The sequence below is a fragment of the Pinus tabuliformis genome, chromosome J (assembly GCF_031772625.1).
Source record: "Pinus tabuliformis cultivar Carrire ecotype Pingquan chromosome J, CPIR1, whole genome shotgun sequence".
Classification (NCBI taxonomy): Eukaryota; Viridiplantae; Streptophyta; class Pinopsida; order Pinales; family Pinaceae; genus Pinus; species Pinus tabuliformis.
The window spans coordinates 951,184,083-951,204,482 of record NC_142295.1 but is presented as its reverse complement, the minus strand read 5'-3'; the positions used below and the strand labels follow the sequence as shown (position 1 = coordinate 951,204,482).

Here is a 20,400-nt window from a genome sequence, read left to right as displayed (position 1 = left end):
CCTTCAATCATTGTTAATCACAATGAAACACTACCAACCAACATGGTTAAACTTAGTTAATTTTATTCAAGCATAATGAATTATAGTCATACCATATTTGCATCCTCTACTATAGTTAACATTAATAAATCATTGTTGGCAAACCATTCCCAACTATATTAAACTAGTCTCAATCATGAACCACAATCAACATAATGTTTTATAATCGCCCATTACTAACCATAGTTAAACATGGTAATTGATGGGCCTCTAACTTAGCCACAAATTAAGGCTCTGTTGTAGGGAAAACCCAACACCCCCTCATTACTTGAAGTAATGGGGACCCTTTCCATTAATTTTTGACTAGGCATCTTTTATGATTTTCATTTAAGTTGATTGTCTTACAAATTTTTTTATTTTTTAGTTTCCTTCAGATTTCTATTTTAATTGTTTCATTGAATCCGATTTTTCACAAGCTTTCCATCGATACTTGTTTTGACTCATTTGGTCAACCGGTTTGTAAATAACACTCCTTTGAAGTTTGATCATTTTCTCGCCTGGACTAAAAATGTAAATAAATGTATGATATTTCATTTTTGCAATTAAAATAGTCATTTATTGTAAATATTAACTCTTAGTTAATTTTTACTAATTCTTTCATTTTTCACTAACGATCCTACAAAATGATCCAACTAAGTTGTACAATAAATGAAAACATATTTCAGGGTATTGGTAATTTACTCTAATTTGTTATTTTAAAACAAATTACCAAACCCAAAACCCCAAAATCGCAAAATGACTATAGTCCAATTTCTAAAACTGTTAATTCACATGACCCCACTTCACAACCCTTCTCTTACATCTAAAAATTGTGATTTTTTAAAAATAAAATAAAAATTGCTTTTGAAATGCAATATTGTGATATCCCCTATCGCATATTGCAATGTCATACTATCACTGGTTTTAAAAAACATTCGGCTTACGATCGCTGATTTTAAAAAATATGCGATAAGATTTTTATATTTTAACATATAATTTGGTTTTCCTCCTTATACCTCCCAACTCCACTAACCTCACCTCACTCCTTATTCCTCCACCTCACTCACCCCTCATGTCATCTTCCACTCACTTAACCTCACTCACCCTCCTTATCCCTCCATTAATACTCTCACCATACCCTCCACTATTTATCACTCCATACTCTCCAAAGTCGCACTATTACACTCTCCACCCTCTCACATTGATACGTGAATCATAAAAATTTTGTATTTCAAATTTGTTTTTATGTAATAATATATTATTATTATAATATTTATATATTAATTATAATTTTTATATAATACAATTATGATATTAATAGAATAGTATTTTATTGAATCATTAACTTATATATTAATTAATTTTTGTAAATAATTAATTAAGTTTAATAATTTAAATATAATTAATTAGCATTAATCAATTAATAACTGTAGTCTAATTTAAGATTAAATTATTAATATTAAATTTTGATTTTTAGCATAAGTAATAGAATTTGTAGAATTTGACAATTTTAATATACCAATTTTAGAAGCTCATAAATGGAGTTTTGCTTGGCCAAATAAGGCCCACGACGATTCATTGGAAAGATAAAGTTGTGGAGAATATGTATGAATTGGTTTCATTTCAATATTTTATCATTTATTGGGTCTAAAATCCAGCATAAGATCAGCCTATGAAATTTTAGCAAAATCAATTTTCTTAGTTTTATTTTCTGCATTCTTATTTGTCCACGACTTATTCTGAATACAGACTCATTCGTCAATAATCTCATTCGATAATTAAATCATCACATGCATCAACATAAAACTCAGATTTCATTTTCAATTATCTATTTAATTGAATTTGATTGAATTTTTTTTAATTCCAAATTTAGCATTTTGATTTTATTTTTGTATTTTAATATTGTTTTGATTTGTTTTGCAAGAAAACAGTTGAAGAGATAAAGAGAAAAGAATCTCAATCAATGAGAAGGCTCCAGCAATAGAAGAATGTAATTTTGACCAATGAAAATTGATTAGACAGATTTCTTCTTCAACAAAATTTCTAGTTAAGAATTGTTTTGAAACTACTATAAATAGCATATTGTAGATTGTAATAAGTGTTTCTATCCTCTATAATTCTGGAATTCTAAAAGCACTTCTGCAATAAGAATTTAGAGTTGTAGGTGGGATGAGAGAAAAATCTGAGATTTGGGGATTATTGAGGATTTTTTTTTTTTGCATTCTGAATTATGTATGAAGGGCAGAGTTTACACTTCTGCAACTCTTTTTGTAACAACAGAAGTTCAAGCAACGTAAAGGAATGTTGGAGACCAAATCCAGAGAAATGGATTCAATAAATGGATTTTTAATACTACTATTTTAAATACTAGTTTCATTTTATGATGGGAGGAATGTCTCATTTTATTCATATGTGTGCACTATTGTCGATATGAGTAATTTGTCTCAATCATATGTTATTATTTATCTCTGCTCTTATGGGTTGAATTTTGATTTTCTGAGTAACTATTTACTCAGAAATCTATCTTTTAATAATGGTTTAACAAATAGTGATATGATGAGAACTACTTCCTCATATTATCATTTAATAATTCGAATTATTGATTAAACAATCAATATCATTTTGTGAACTTCTTTGTAAATGTTGTTAGTTTATTATTTCAGTGAAGAGGTCTCTGAATAGAATATGTTTTGGTATACATAATGTCAGTTAATTGAACTACTTCGTTAGTTTGATATTCATTATAAGCCAGACATATTTAAATTCCAATCATTTAAATATCTTTCTCTCAGTTGGGTTAGATCTATATCTGCCTAATTGAGATAGAATTAGGATTTAGTTCCTTTTGCTTGCTTTATAGAATAAGTTTACATTTAGATTTAATTTTACATTCTCATAAGTCATCTTCCCAAAGAGTCAAACTTTAGTTGTGGTTTGGCTGAGCCCCAGATCAGCTTAAGGATCACCTTCGTGCCTTATTAGCAAGAGGGTTGATCTGGTGTCTCTTCTCCATTGGTGGATAAAAGTCATATTGTAAGCCATTTTGGAGATTGAGAGAAGGTAACTGGACCTAGTTGAACCAATCAGAACCACCATTCCAAACGGAAAAGGAGTTGCTTTATGGTCTAGACCAGGTGGTCATCCTCCAATGTTGTTGTAGCGAATTTAGAGGCTTCAAGAAGCCCATATAACCTTTCTTAGGAACATAAAGGTTATATTAAATCTCTCCTTCTACACTTAATAATGTTTTTTTTAGCTTTAATATGTACTTAGGAAGGTTTAAAGATAATTGCATATTATGTGCCTAATATTATTTATTTTTGTAGAATATTGGGAGAATATTGAGTAATTTCTGAATGACATAATATAAGGACTTTCTCCCTACTATAGGATGGACTGAGATTGGATAATAAATGAATAAAATATCATGAAATTATTGACAAATTCTGAAGCTCCATTGATTGAGAAAATCTAGGAATGTGTTCCCTATCATTTAATGAAGATTCATAGTGTTGGGAATGAGATCCACCTTTTAAGGGATTTTGGAAGGGAAAGATGCCAGCTTTCAAGGAGAATGTTTCCTCATCACTTTGTATAAGTACCAATTCGAATTTTCCTCTAGGGGGATATATTTTTTAGTCTTCTTGTAGAGAAAACTTGTTATTTAGCAGCTCCACTTTCATTTCTAGCAGGGATGTACTTGGATGGATTCAAATAATGAATTTTGGTGCCATTTTCAGCTTCTAAAGCTTGGTTCTTTCATAGAACTCTAAATATACTTGGGATTAGACATCCTAGGATCTTCATAGCCCTCTTGTAAAATCTCTATGCTTTCTTTGAATGTATTTTTCACTTGCATCTCTTATTTATGCATTTACTATTCATGCTTATTGTAGGTTATATTGGTTAAATGATTGAAGTGATTTTTTTCAGGTTATTTACAGAGTCACAAGCATGATTCATCGTATAACAGCTTTGAAAGTTCATATTCATCATTGAGCTACTTGGATTGGTTTACTAGTTCACAAATCTAGAATTTCTGGAAGTCCCTCGTAGCAAAATAGTAGTAACTTTCTACTATTTTTTAGAACATGTTAATGAGATTCATTTGTGTTGATTCCACTTGTATTGGATCATAAAAACATTCAATTTAATAACAAAATTTATCCCATATCATTTTCACTTGATTTGGTTAGACATTTGGTAGGTTAACTAGGTCACTAGTTTTTGAGTTTCTTATTTTTAGCATAGTAATTTTCTACTATTTTTTAGCATGTGTTAACAGAGGTATTTTGGAGTTATTCCAATTGGAACCGAGTCCTAGGAAATACTACTTAATAACAATTATTTTCCTATCTTATTTTCATTTTATTTACTTGGGAATTCAACAAGTTATCTCACTCATGTAACAAAACAAGGCCTTTTGTAGCACCTCATTTAGCAGTCCTATAGCACTTCTGTAGCATGTGTAAACTTGACTAGATCTGCTCCAAAAGCTTAGTTTTTATCCCTTAGGCTTGAATAATGACCCCTAGGCTCCAAAACCGTGATTGACTAAGACCAAAAACATCTTAAGCCTTGCCTCTTCTCCATTACAATTCACCTCTACAGTTATGGTTAGTGGGAACATTCATGACTTGAAGAGCATAATGATGATTTTCATGATTACTTTATGAAAAACCTTAAGAACTTTGTTGAAAAAATCTACCTTGAATGCAGTGATTGAAGAATGATTTCATTTTGTTTCATATGTATTAAGCTATGTTTTCCATTTCCAACATTGTTATTTCCATTGCATAGACTAGGCTTCCTTTTGATGTACCATTCACACTCTGCAAATTGGTTAATATTTACATTTATACAAATTGGATTAACATTTACATTCATGAAAAGTAGAATAGCCTTTCCTTTTTGAAAAAGTAATTAGTATTTCCTCTCTGTAAAATTAATTAGGTTTCCTTTCCATTTTTGTAATTAGTTTAGGCTTGGATTTCATGGTATTCACTTCATTGCATCACATCAATGAAAGAAGGAAACATTGCATGTTGCACATATAGTGCCAACACCTCTTAGGTTTGTACAAACCTCGGGTTCATAATTTAAGTTGGTAACCTTGGGAATTGTAGCATTCTTGTTGCAATACTTGGGCTCATTAATAGCCATAGTAGAAAATGGTCAATGATAACTGGGCATAGTCAACCCTTCTTAACTATAGTTAAACCTATTAAAAATTCTTTGATAAACACCAGTGAGAAACATATGAAGTCAAGAAAAGTTAACCAAAGTGAATTGGAACAAATATAACCACTTAGTGTCACAATGTAATACAACCCTTAATGAATAGGCCAATCTAATTGAAAATTGAAGATAACCTCTTCAACCATTGTCAGTCATAGTGAAACATGTCCAACCATAGTTATGATGATCAAACATTCACAATCATAATCAAGCATGTTCAACCATGTTTAACTATAGTTAATCATGGTCAAACATAGTCAACCATAGTCATCCATGGTCAAACATTATTAACCATGGTCAAACACGTTGAACCATAACTAATCATCATCAACCATAATTAGACATTAGTAGTCATAATAAATTATGATCGACCATAATCAATCATGACCCACTAAAGGAAACCAAATTCAGTGTGAGATAAAATTTGATGATTATTGTGATGGCATAGAAAGATTTAGGAACATAAAAATTCAACAAAGTCAATGAATATAAATGTATTAATATCAACCAACATAGCCCTCTCTAAACATCACAATGGGACAAAACAGTTAATGAATGTTGTAATGTGACATGACATTTGATGAATGATGCAATGTGATAAAACCTTTAATCAATGTCATCGTGAATGTTGTAATGCAACATACCCGTTAATACCACAAGATGAATGTCACATTCTAACCATAAAGGAACATCACATTGATACAAATTCCTTGATGAACATTTCAATATGACATAGCTAGTGAGGAACATAACAAGTCAACATAAGTCAACCAACAAGAGCATCATTACCTAAAGTCAACCAAACCTAGTACAACATAACCCTTGATGAACGTCACAATGCAACATAACCATTAAATTTAACATACAAGTTGGTCTTGATGAATGTTTCAATTTTACATAAACATTACGGAATGCCACAATGCAACATAACCCTCAATGGATGTGGTAATGTGACAAAACCCTTAATTAATGTCATAATGTAACATGACATTTGATGACTTTTATAAAGGGAAAGAAACCTTATGTCACACTATGACATTACATTTTATAAATATTATAATGTATCATAATCAATAATGCCACACGAAGAATGTCATAACATGAAATAACAACTAAATAATATTAACCATGGCCAACCAAATTAAAAAAGCTCAATGGGACATTATTGTTATTGAACATTGCAATGCAATGAAATCTTTAATTTAGCAAAGATAAATCCCTTAATCAATGTCACCATGAATGTCGTAATGCAACATACCCATTAATACCACAAGATGAATGTCACATTTCAACATAACCATAAAGGAACATCACATTGCGACAAAATCCTTCATGAACATTTCAACATGACAGAACTAGTGAGGAACATAATAATTCAACATAAGTCAACCAACAAGAGAACCATTACCTAAAGTCAGCCAAACTCAGTGCAACGTGACCCTTGGTGAACGTCACAATGCAACATAACCATTAAACTTAACATACAAGTTGGTTTAGATGGATGTTTCAATTTTACATAAACATCAAGGAATGCCACAATGCAACATAACCCTCAATGAATGTGGTAATGTGACAAATCCCTTAATTAATGTCATAATGTGACATAACCTTTGATGAATGTTACAATGGGAAAGAAACCCTTATTTAATGTCATACTATGACATCACATTTCATGAATATTATAATGTATCATATCAATAATGCCACAAGAAGAATGTCACAATATGAAATAACAAATAAGGAATTTCATTCATGGCTAATAAAGTTTTAAAAAAGTTCAATGGGACATTACCATTATTCAACATTGCAATGCAATGAAATATTTAAGTTGGAAAATATGAATGTGATAATGTGACATAACCATGTTGGAATAGCACAATCCAACATAATCCGAGAAAAATGTTATAATGTGATAAAACTCTTAATGAATGTTGCACTGTGACAAAGTCATTGATGAATATTACAATATGATGTCACTTTCTACAAATTTTGCAATATGACATATAAACATTAGTGATATCATTAAAAAATTAACCATGGTAAATGATAATTAAACACCATAGTCATCCATAATAAACAAGGGCCAACCAAAGTCATCCAAACTCCATCTAACCCTTGATGAGCATTAAAATGTAACATAAACGGTGAGGAATATAACAATTTAGCATAAAGTTAGTAAAGAAGAATGCCACTTTATGACATAACCCTTGAACAAAGTTACAATCCAACATAATCCTCTATGAACATTGCAATGTGACAAAACCCTTCATGGGCATCATAATGTCATATTGTGACACACCATTTCTTGAATGTTGCATTGTGACATAACCATTAATGCCACAACATTATTCTAAAATAATATAAGAAAAAATTTATATAATTGGCAAATAATAAAGTCACAATTTCACATAACTATTGAGGAATGTCACAATCCAACATAACCATTGAGAGTAGTTCAATGCAATAAAATCCTTAATGAATGCCACAATGTGAAATCACATTGGATGAATATTTCAATGCAATGAAATCCTTAATAAATGTGGCAATGTGGCATCACACTTTATGCTTGCTACAATGCAACACAACCATTAACATTGCAAGATGACTATTAGAATCTAAAATTACTATTAATAAATGCCACTATCCAACAACAATGTAACATGTTCATTAAGGAATGTACTAATTTAACGTAAAGTTAATGAAGAGGAATTTCATTGTTCGACATAACCATTGAAAACCGTCACAGTTAAACATAATCCTCGTTGAACATTGCAATACAATGCAAATCTTAATGAATGTTGCAATGTAACATCACACTAATATAATATTTTTATTATATATAATATCATATCACTAAATATATTATTATATTATATTTAATAATATTATATAATATTTAATATTATATTATTATCCCTGTTGAATGTAGGTTATATTGTAATTGGTTGCTAGTAAAACTTATTTGACTTCAATTAATTTACAATTTTTTCAAAACCATTTATAAATTTTATTAAAGTTTTTATAAAAATTAAATATTTTGGAAATTAAGTTGAGTCCCAATAACACAACCAGTTGAGAAAAAGTTTCGTTAGTAAAGTGGCTTGTGTTCAAACCTCACGGGGTACTAAGCTTGTGTGCTCGGAGAAGACATCTTGCTTAAAAAAAAATGAATATTTTAAAAATTAAAACTTAAATTTTAAATTTTTTAAATCTAAATTCCTATTTTCTAAATGGTGCATGTACAAGGTGTGACTAATTTTATTTTCTTTTAAATAAAATAGTCAGTAATAAAATTTATTTTTAAAAAAAATCTCACTTTTTCCGAATATCCTGACCATTAATTACCTTATTAATTAACCTTCCGATTGAATACTTATTATTGTTACCACCCTGCCATGCCAAATTTTGATAATTGTACAACTTGCAAATTGAATATGTTGCGATAATGGTTGAATCATCGGTCTTTCAATCCATCTTGCAGAGATTCATGATAAATTTCTATGTATATCCATAGCTTATAGTGATAGAGGATATATTTAGGTCGATAGGTTTTCTTATGCATCAACCATCGTCAACATTTTTATCTTGCTTTGTTGATTAAGTGAGACACTTTCAACCGTTGATTTGAAGTGTGACTGTTTTTTCCAAATATTGGTTGAGCTTTTTCCCATTCTTTTATGTCGCTCTTGAAAATATTTTCACTGCTTTTTCTCATTCTTTTATGTCACTCTTAACCTTAAAGTTGTTTCTTTGATCTGCTAGTTGTTGTTATTGTTCTTCTTCCCTAACTTTTGACCAGCACTTTTCCTCTTCCCTAGCTTTTGGCAGACATTGATTAGTATTAAATTATATACCCCATACACGAATTAAAACTCCCTGCGCTTGATTTGGTTCGACGTCTTCTCGTCCAATCCAGCCGGGACGCAGACTCAAACTTGGTTAGCTTTTCCTATCAAAATACATATCATTCTCTCGAATCTTATGTTTTAACAATGTGCAGCAAGACACACAGAGTTCAAGTATTCCACGTACGAAATCGTCAAGTCAATGACCAAAGTCCATTGATATTCTTTAAAAGGTCCTCTGCCCAATGATTTGGCTATTTATTCTTCACATTTCAATGCACGCTGGGCAAAATGAAGATCAGAAATGGCTTCAAACTATCCTCTCTCCCTCTTCCTCATTGCCATAATCGGGCTGCATTCGGCTATGGGGATTAATGCAGAGATCGATCCCTGGAATATCTGGAGCCGTGACAGATCACTGCCGACGCCAAAGCAGGGAATGGACTAAACCTTCTACGATGACACCTGCCCACAGGCAGAGGAGATAGTAAGATCTCGGATTAATTATTTCATGGAACAGAACATCTACAAGGCCGCTGGATTGCTACGATTATTCCACCATGATTGTTTTATAAAGGTAGCACTGTGAGTTACTATACCATAACTTCATCCTGGGTTCTGATCAGAACTCTATTAATCTATGTATTATTACAGGGATGTGATGGATCAGTATTGCTGAGAGGTTCTACAGGTGGTCCCTGGGATTTAGCTGCAGCACCTGATCAATCTCTGAGTCCAGAGGCTTTCGCTATAATCGATGACATTAAAACAAATTTGGAATTAGTATGCCCTCAAGTTGTTTCCTGTGCAGATATTGTTGCTGTAGCAGCCAGATGCTGTTCTTGCAGTAAGTAGACTTGTTATTTTCATTAACTTTGTGTTCATGGAGCCAGGAATCGATTTCTATAGAGTCCTTCCCTCCCAGTACAGTTATTAATTTCTGAATTGAAAGTAGGGAAGAGGGGAATTTTACAGAGTTACTTCTTTGCAAAAAGATAGATAAAAGCATACATTTCTCTGATGAAATTGTTGCTCCATAAATGAAGGCTAAGGGACCATATTTTCCCATCCCAACCGGTCGCAGAGACGGCAGAACATTGGACACATCAGAAGACATTGTTAACAGCGTCCCTCAACCCACTTGCAACGTTTCTCTGCTGCTCAAAAACTTCAAGTCCAGGGGACTGGATGTCGTAGATCTGGTTGCTCTCTCAGGTTTGCCCACTTCTATATTAGGGTTTTATGTTTGAATAGTGTTTATCATATAGTGTTGACAGGTTTGCCCACTTTTATGTTTGAATAGGGTTTATCATATAGTGTTGACATGGTTGCTTTTTTGGTGGGTGGTTTCTTTTAAAGCAGAGTTTGTTTTTTTTTGGTTTTTTTTTTTTTTTTTTTTTTTTTGGGTAAAGTTTAAATGTTTTTGGGTTTTTCCAGATATATAATTTATTTATTTAAAAGATATTTTAAATAACAAAAAATTATAATTTTTATTTTAAATTATATAATAATATTTAAAAAAAAAACAATTATTTTATCTTATTGCATTTTATTTTTCTTATAAATTTAAAAAAATATTAAATCTTCCAATATCTATTTACATTATGACTAGAATTTCAAACCTGCAATCCAAATAAAGATGTTAAATCTTTATTTCCCACTCTGAACTCTTTTACCCAATCACTACATAATAATTTGTCCAAGGGTTACAAACACCATCAATTTTTACTGATATTTCGGTGGTATCTTGATGCGGATATTTACCTATTTTTACGCATATTTTTTCCATTTTTACCTGTTTTTGGTTTTCCAAACCCTTCCCCATTTTATCCCAATTTCTGTGTTTCCAACATTCTAATTATTGCTAATGTTTTTTTATCCCAATTTCTGTGTTTCCAACATTCTAATTATTGCTAATGTTTTTTGGGGCAGGAGCACTGTGTCCCCTTGACCCTCGCATGAGTAAAAAGCTCGTGAAGAATCTGCTGCAGATTTGCCCCACGGTCGAATCCACCAACAAGACTGCACTGGACCGCAAAAGTCCGGAGGAATTTGATCACAAATATTACAAAAACCTGATGAAAAACGACGGCCTTCTAACTTCAGATGAAGATCTGTTCTACGATGCCCGAACCAGGGAGCTTGTGAAGGTATTCAAGGATTCTGGGTTGGCATTCTTCCTTCAATTTGCCATGTCTGCCATAAAAATGAGCCAGTTGGATGTTCTCACCGGCACAGAGGGAGAGACTAGGGTGAATTGCTGGGAGCCCAATCATATAGAGCCAATTCCATCACCTGCACCGGAGCCCGCTGCTTTCTCTCCATCTTCCCCTGCACCTGATATGATTCCCATTTCTTCTCCTACTCCAGCAGAATCCAGTACATTATACTCGCTCCAGAATGGGTATTTGAATGTAATGGAGGAAATTCAGTATTCTATCGTAATCTGATACAGTCGGGCGATAAATAAATAGAAAATCTATGGACACAGGTGAAAATCAGGGCCATATATTGTGTTTGGTTCTGTGCTGATCGCATTTTCCCAAATATGCAGAATTCTAAGCTTTATAAATTTACAGAGGTGTGGGCTACCGTTTATATATATAATTGTATTTTATTTTATTTTGGATTCAGACTATTTCAAATTATCATGATGTCGTTTTATTGAAAATATATATTAAATATATGTTTAGGGTAGTAATAATAGTATCAATATCGTGTGATATAATTTTTCATGGTTGCTAATTTTATTAGTAAAAAAAATATAGAATAGTAATTAAGTAGATAAATTTTTAATGTGTATTATTGTATTTAAATTTATATTAAATATGATTTAATTAATAAATTTAAGTTGTAGTTTAATTGTTATATGTACTAGGGGTGGTAGGAGGGGAGCTGTTATTTTCAATTCCGAAAGAAATCAAATGTTGTAGGGAAAACAACTAACAATAGGCATAATTATAAATTTTCTTGTGGGGCTTAAGTTAGCTAAAGAAATGAATCTTACCAAGAATGTTAGAGTGGAAGACTCTCTTTTTATCATTCAATACTTATACAAAAACTCTTTACCTAAGAACAATAATATGACTCAAATTATTCATATAATTAAGGGCATTTTGGGCCACTTTCACGCTAAGGCATTTTTTCATGTTCTTAGATCTCAAAATGTTATTGTTGAAAAACAAGCAAACATAGTGTGCCTACTAAAAGCAGGTGAGACTTCTATCAATGAATCAATTGGATGGCAAAGTATTCCATAACAATACCCTTACCAATATTAGTCTTTATGAAGTGTATTAAGGTTCCATGCCCACCAAGTATAAAGGGGAATCCCTCTCATATTCCTATCCCCCTTCACAGTTGAATCATCTTGTGATTTGATAATAGTGGTATAGTTTATGGTTCAAAGAAGGGGCATTGTAATAGGGGTGGCATGGAAAGCTGCGAGCGTGCAAGCCATGGGGAGGTTCACATATCAACATGGTCGCAAGTTTTAACTCTTGCAGCTGGATGATACAACAAGCAACGATCCAATCTGGTAATTAAAACTTGGATAGCTCCAACATGTGATTCCCTCGATCCCGAGACTAAATTAATGGGGGAAGTTGGATGCATTTGTTATCTCCCTTCATGGTGGCCCAACTTGAACAAGGTTTGAAATTTTTCACCTCTGCATGGGGTGGCTAATCTTGTTGTCAATTATGATATACGAAGTGCTCTGGAAATTCTTCAGGAGTATGATTTGAGTATTGGAAAAGTTGGCAAAGAGTGACGCACTCACAAGATTGAGGGCATTGTTATGCACCTCAGTTAAATTTGGCTAGTTGTGGGCTTCTCTTCTTTATGTGTGCGAGCATGAAGCCTCCCGGGCGAAAGGCGGCCGAAGAAGGCCAGAAAAAGGGTTACTATCATCTCCTTCACTGGTCATCGTCTTTATTTTCTTGATTTTTCAGATGGCAATGATTGGTTTGCGCAGTCAAGACGGTCGAACACTGGCGTTTATATTTGCTACTTCTTTGTTTTTGAATGGGGATAATGCTTTGGCATTGCAGGGTTGGGTTTTGTTTTTTGTGGTTCTGTTATGGCTCATGAATGGATGTGTGAATGGGATGCATTCAAGCATATAAATTTCAGAAGTTGGGTTTATTGTGCATATGAAATGGCATGTGTTCATGCTTTTGAAATTTTACTCAGAGAAAAGAAAAGATGGATTTGGTATTGCATATGAATGAGATGTATTCTTCGTATATGCTTGGCCATCTATAGAGGTTTCTTGATTTTGGGTAATTAACTTACTCTAAAATGAAATAAGACATTCAATGTGTTCCTTGTAATATAGATATAAACAAAACATCTAAAGAAAAGTAATTGCACAATGATCCAGTCCAAGAAAACAAGGTTTTCCACAAACCAATTAACTCTTCTAGAAAAATTCAACAATTCCAATTTAATAATCCTATCGGCCTCTCTTTGTACCTTTTGGGACAATTGCTAGTTATTATATATATCCAAAAATTACATACTTATGAGTGGATTGGTCTAGTTTGGTTCGATCCTATTTTATGTTCCCTTCGTTCTCCCCCCCCACCTATTGCAAGATGGGAACTTATGGATATATGTATGTGTTGATAGACCTCATCACCCCCGAATATATATATATATATATATCCCTTCGTTCTCCCCCCCCACCTATTGCAAGATGGGAACTTATGGATATATGTATGTGTTGATAGACCTCATCACCCCCGAATATATATATATATATATATATATATATATATATATATATATATATATATATATAATTTCTTCAATTTTGTGTCTTTTATGATATAAAAAAATCTCTAATATCGTCGTCCTCTCTCAGTCGATTTCATAAATAAAGCCTCGTCCGATGTCACGCAACCTTTTTAATAAACGTATATATATATATATATATATATATATACACACACACAAAAAAAAAAAAAATACTAATAATGGTTAGGATTATTAAGATGTTTTTGGTTTATCACATGTACAAATTTAAAATATTGTTTTATTATTCGACAGTTTATATTGTAATTAGTTTGTCCAACTAAATTTTTGATTTTTGATTAATTTGCAAATTTTTCAAAATAATTTATAAAGTTTATTAAAGTTTTTATATATAGAAATTATAATTAATATAGCAAAACTATAATAATAAATGTATATGGTATTCTGCTATAATTTTTTTAAATTTAAAATATGTTTTATTAATAATTAAATTGATAATTTAATAATAATCATTAAATTAAGAAAAACCATATAAATGCACTTTTATACTATAATTTTAATATGATAATTTAAAAACTTTACATAATTAACAATTATTTTCCATGTAGGTGACCATTTTTTTGTTTGTTAGTCAGGTATCGTGAGTCTGAGATGACTCATATGCATATCCTATAACTTGAGTAACCAAAGTCCAGGGGCTTCTAAGCCTTCAAAATCACCCAGGATTACAAGTAGTTTGGGTCACATCAACCCTTAACATGGCTGGATTTTAACCCATGAGGTTTTGAACTGCTAATCTTTTCACCATGGAGTGGCCTAACATAACACCCTGTCAATGTCTATTCTATGCCCGTGAGCATGTAACTGACCCTTTTTTTTAGTCAAGATGCTTGAGTTCTCTAGAGATTACTCTAGGCTTAACCTGTGGCTTGAGAAACCGTGACCCAAGGGCATCTAAGCTATCAAAAACACCCGGGGATCACACCCATACTCAGCGACACCAGCCCTGAACATCACTATTTTTTTGCCCGCAGAGTTTCAAGTCAGTGACCTTCACATCACATAGTCACTTAAGAGTACACCCCATCACTGTCTATTCTCTGCCTTGTGGGCATGTAAGTGACAATTTTAATTAATTGAATGTTGCACAACTTTTTAATATAATAACTATATATTATACTACCCTATAATTATTCTCTTGGAGATTATTCTGTTATCAATTATTTTTTGCATAAGAAGTAAGTACTAAGCAACAACACTGCATATATTACACGTGTTATGTTATTATATTATATTTAATAATAATATATTAGATTTATTTTAATTTAGTTATATGTAATAATATTTTTATTTTTTTTGTAAGTAAGCACCCACGGGGGATTTGAACCAGTGACCTATCGCAAGGAGTGTCTTAACAGTGCACCCATTCACCGTCAATCCAAAGCCCTGTGGGCAAAAGGGGGGAGAGGGTGCAACACTAGGACTTCCTCAGAGGTCATCCATCCCAGTACTACTCTAGCCCAAGCGCGCTTAACTGCAGAGTTTTGATGGGATCCAGTGCATTAACACTGGTATGATCACACCAAAATGGTTATATGTAATAATATTATTAATATTATGATATTCAATAATATTTGAATTAATATTTTACTAAGCTATATTCATATTATTAAATAATATTATATCATTATGTTTATTTTTTCAATAATATATAAATAAGTTTTCATTATGTATATTGCTTTGGGTAAACAACAACAATTATATTAGTAATACTAATCTATCATCATATGAGGGGGTGAAGTTGTTTGATTTAATGTAGGGAGTCAAAATAACTAAAAAATTATTCAATTCACATATTAACTTGTGTGGTTTGAGGTTAGGTGATAACATGGAATGCATTAGAATAAGGAGAATAGGTTTATGGGCACATGGAGCTCGGATTCAATGGCAAGAGAGTGGAATCAACGTGTTAAGGAAGCAATGGGAAGAACTCCAAGTAGCACTATGACTTCCTTTGTCAGTAGTGAGACCAACATCTTCAATTACTTAGATTTGTTATTCCATGACACTTTTTGAGTGGGATGTTGCCTTTTTAAAGACCAAATATTTAAGCATAGTTATTTAGCAAAATTTTTATAATAAATTTTCTTAATCACTGTATATGTGAGAGAGAGAATATATAGATCAATTTATTAACACATACTATATCAAATATCAAATTTAATATGCTAAATATACATTTATTGACATATTAAAAAAATTGTTATTATTATTATACATTTTTTTCAATATCATTTAATTGTAAAGATTTTTTTTAATTTCAAAAAAAAATGAAAAATTAAATTATTTACCAAAATATTTTTAATAATAACAAAAATTATGATTTTATTTTTCTATTATTTTTTTTAATATATATCTTTATATTTCATATCAAAAACACTAGTTACGCTGTAAGGCGTTTCCCTCTGAAATCCATCGCCCTTTTTGCCTACCTGTCATCTTTGGACACTGTAGGATTAGATGTTAGACGATTACAAAAACTTGAACCGTCGATCAAACAGTTACAAATTTGTTGGAAATAGTTACAAATTACAAATAGTTTCTCATCTGTTGCAGGTGAAGCTCTGGTCCTTCTGATGCTCTGTGTTTCCCTCGCTGCGAAGGAAAGGGTTGTTCAGGTAAGGGTGGGTGCGGGGTTAACACCGTTTCTTGAATTCATGGAATATACTTTGATTCCTCGTAGCCTCCATTAATCCCGACATATTTACAGTCGAAAATGGTCCATTTCAGGTTTAACAAGCAAGCCCAGGATGGCTACTCAAGATGTCGAGAGGAAGGAATCAACAGCCGCGGTCTCCAATTCTTCTGCGCCATCGCCTCCTCCGGTTCTCACGCGTAAGTTCTATGAGATTTTGCCATTGCAACTAGTGCCTATTTTGTCCGTGTTTGTGTTGAAATTGAGGCATATTTGTAGGTGTTGCAGATCTGAAGATTACTGGGCTTCTAGTGCCCCCCAGCACATGAGAGTTAGCATTGCCAAACTACTCTCGAAAAGTTCCTAAATGTTACTCAAATTAAAGGAAATTTCAGGGGAATTCCCTTTTCTCTTAGTTATTTTCTCATATGTTGTAGGTGAAGCTCTGGTCCTTGTGATGCTCTGTGTTTCCCTCGCTACGAAGGAAAGAATTGTTCAGGTAAGGGTGGGTGCGGGGTTAACACCATTTATTGAATTCATGGAAGATACTTTGATTCCTCGTAGCCTCCATTAATCCTGACATATTATCGATTGCAGGAGCAGGAGTGTTGGGATTTCCCTACACTTTCATGAAGACTGGATGGCTCTCAGGCCTTATTGTACTGGCACTGGTGGCATGCATTGCCTATTATGGCATGATGTTGTTGGTGTGGTCTAAGAGGGCCCTCAAAAGGCAAGGATTTCAGAAAATAGATAGCTTTGGGGATCTGGGATTTGTTGTTTATGGAAGTACAGGGAAAGCCATGGTGGATTTTATGGTGGTCCTCTGCATGGTAGGAGTTTGTGTGGGTTATCTCATATTCATAGGGAATACTCTGTCTTACATGTTTACAGGATCCAAACCACAGCCCAATCCCAAATCCAAAGAATCCTCGTTGAATCCTCATGGATTCTATTTGTCTACCTCGTTGGATGTTACCAGGAAGGTAGGCTTCATATGGGCCATTTTTCCACTAGAGCTCATCATGAGTGGGATTCAAACCCTTACCCATCTAGCCCCTTTTAGTATTTTTGCAGATATCGTTGACATTTCTGCAATGCTAACTGTTGTGGTGCAAGATGTGTTGTCCATATTGAGTATGGTGGGTCCAGATGTTCAGGCTTTCACTGGTTTCTCTGCTATTCCTTGTGGAGTGGGTGTAGAAATCTATGCATTTGAAGGGGTAAGCATGAGTTTTCCCCTGGAATTAGCTATGGAGAAAAAACATAGATTTCGTGGAGTTTTGGTCGTTGCATTTCTATTCATTGCTCTCATTTATGGGGGTTTTGGAGCATTCGGGTATATTGCTTTTGGAAGTGTAACCAGAGATATGGTGACTCTGAACTTGGGGAAAAGTTGGATCACAGATTTTGTTCAGAGTGCCCTATGTCTGAACCTTTTCTTCACATTTCCACTGATGATGAAGCCTGTTTATGAATTCCTAGAAGGGAGGTTTAGCAGAGGGGAGTTTTCCTTCATGATTAGATCTCTTGCGATTTTCTCAATAACAATAGTGTCAATTCCGGTCCCTTCACTTGCAGATTTTTTTATCTCTGATTGGGAGCAGTATTGGTTGTATTTTAGGTTTCTATTTCCTACTCTATTTCATTTGCATGCTTCTTGGGATGAATTATCTCTGATATGGATCCTTGCTAATGCCTTGCTCATCATATTCGGCATTGTCTTTGGCATTGGTGGGTGAGTTTCGTATATTACTCAAATCTGTAGCAAATAAACATTCTTGTAAGTGGCCAGGGCAGAGGTTCCAAGCCATGTCAAGAACATGAAAACCCAATAAGCATGGAGTTATATTTGGGCCTTGAGCTTCACAGGTTCAAACCAAAATTAATGTAAAGATGTAATATTATTATCGACTGCCAAAATCAAAGTGCAGTGCTTGTATTTATCAAATTGCTTCTGTTGCTATCAATGCAATCACAACATTAAGCATGGATTTATGGTTTCTAATATGGATTGTAACTCTTTTTTTTTTATATCATTCAGTGCTATCATTTTCTGATACCGATATTTTTGAAGTTGCAGGTAGAAGCACATAGTTTGTAGGCTAAGGCTTCAGTAAACAGGAAAAATAATTTTAATTAGGTTGTCCAACAGTGGTTATTACAGGGGATTTTCAATTCCCATAGTATTAGCCCTTGCTGTTTTTTTTAATAAATAATCTTTTGTTGTAAAGCAGCTTTTGGCAATCTCTAAATATACATGTCGTCAAGTAGGCTTTAAGGCTTTGACTGCTTTGACATATCCCTGGATGGACTATTTAGCCCATCCATATACATGGTAACTACTTGCAGAGGAGAAATAATCTCTACAAGTGGGGTGCCTTGGCGAAACTCTTTCATGCGGCCTCTCTGATTCTTATTTTGAGGGTTAAGAAGCAATCATCTAGGGTGTAAGCATCAAAGTTGTGATAAAAAACAGTCACAAATTTAGCCCTAGTAGTCACCCTTTCATTCCATTTGTGTTTCTTCAAATGAAGATTCTTCCAGGTGTGGGGTGGAAAATTGGATTTCCTGATAATCCTTCGTATGATTGAATGAAGGAAACTTGACAATTTTTCTATTGAAGCCCCTTGATTTAGTCTCTCTCCTCCGGTTCTCACGCGTAAGTTCTATGAGATTTTGCCATTGCAGGTAGTGCCTGTTTTGCTGTGTTTGTGTTGAAATTGAGGCATATTTGTGGGTGTTGCAGATCTGAAGATTACTGGGCTTCTAGTGCCCCCCGGCACATGAGAGTTAGCATTGCTAAACTACTCTCGAAAAGTTCCTAAATGTTACTCAAATTAAAGGAAATTTCAGGGGAATGCCCTTTTCTCTTAGTTATTTTCTCATCTGTTGTAGGTGAAGCTCTGGTCCTTGTGATGCTTTGTGTTTCCCTCGCTGTGAAAGAAAGAATCGTTCAGGTAAGGGTGGGTGCAGGGTTAACACCGTTTCTTGAATTCATGGAAGATACTATGATTCCTCGGAGCCTCCATTAATCCCGACATATTTACAGTCGAAAATGGTATTGATTGTAGGAGCAAGAGTGTTGGGATTGCCCTACACTTTCATGAAGACTGGATGGCTCTCAGGCCTTATTGTACTGGCACTGGTGGCATGCATTACCTATTATGGCATGATGTTGTTGGTGTGATCTAAGAGGGCCCTCAAAAGGCAAGGATTTCAGAAAATAGGTAGCTTTGGAGATCTGGGCTTTGCTATTTATGGAAGTACTGGGAAAGCCATGGTGGATTTAATGGTGGTCCTCTGCATGGCAGGATTTTGTGTGGGTTATCTCATATTCATAGGGAATACTCTGTCTTACATGTTTACAGGATCCAAACCATAGCCCAACCCCAAATCCCAAGAATCCTCGTTAAATCCTCATGGAGTCTATTTTTCTACCTCATTGGATGTTACCAGGAAGGTAGGCTTCATATGGGCCATTTTTCCACTGGAGCTCATCATGAGTGGGATTCGAACCCTTACCCATCTGGCCCCTTTTAGTATTTTTGCAGATATCATTGACATTTCTGCAATGCTAACTGTTGTGGTGCAAGATGTGTTGTCCATATTGAGTATTGTGGGTCCAGATGTTCAGGCTTTCACTGGTTTCTCTGCTATTCCTTATGGAGTGGGTGTAGCAATCTATGCATTTGAAGGGGTAAGCATGATTTTTCCCCTGGAATTAGCTATGGAGAAAAAACATAGATTTGGTGGAGTTTTGGCCGTTGCATTTCTCTTCATTGCTCTCATTTATGGGGGTTTTGGAGCATTCGGGTATATTGCTTTTGGAAGTGCAACCAGAGA

General features: G+C 33.6%; 1 protein-coding gene and 1 pseudogene across 1 annotated transcript; one reads left to right on the top strand and one right to left on the bottom strand.

The window, feature by feature from the left end:
- The first annotated feature begins 10,141 nt into the window (after window positions 1-10,141).
- On the top strand, window positions 10,142-11,551 carry LOC149229955 (peroxidase 12-like). The gene is made up of 2 exons (XM_089381164.1): window positions 10,142-10,316; window positions 11,034-11,551. The coding sequence occupies exons 1-2, from the start codon at window positions 10,142-10,144 to the stop codon at window positions 11,549-11,551; spliced, it is 693 nt and encodes a 230-aa protein (XP_089237290.1).
- A 3,774-nt stretch (window positions 11,552-15,325) lies between these two features.
- LOC149229954 (5S ribosomal RNA) lies at window positions 15,326-15,444 on the bottom strand (annotated as a pseudogene).
- Window positions 15,445-20,400: the final 4,956 nt, after the last annotated feature.

What these genes read in the sequence shown, in the direction of transcription:
- LOC149229955 (XM_089381164.1), top strand. Translation starts at nt 10,142, where the DNA reads ATGAAGGCTAAGGGACCATATTTTCCCATCCCAACCGGTCGCAGAGAC. An exon ending in AGATCTGGTTGCTCTCTCAG is followed by an intron (nt 10,317 to 11,033) that starts GTTTGCCCACTT and finishes TTTTTGGGGCAG; the next exon opens with GAGCACTGTGTCCCCTTGAC.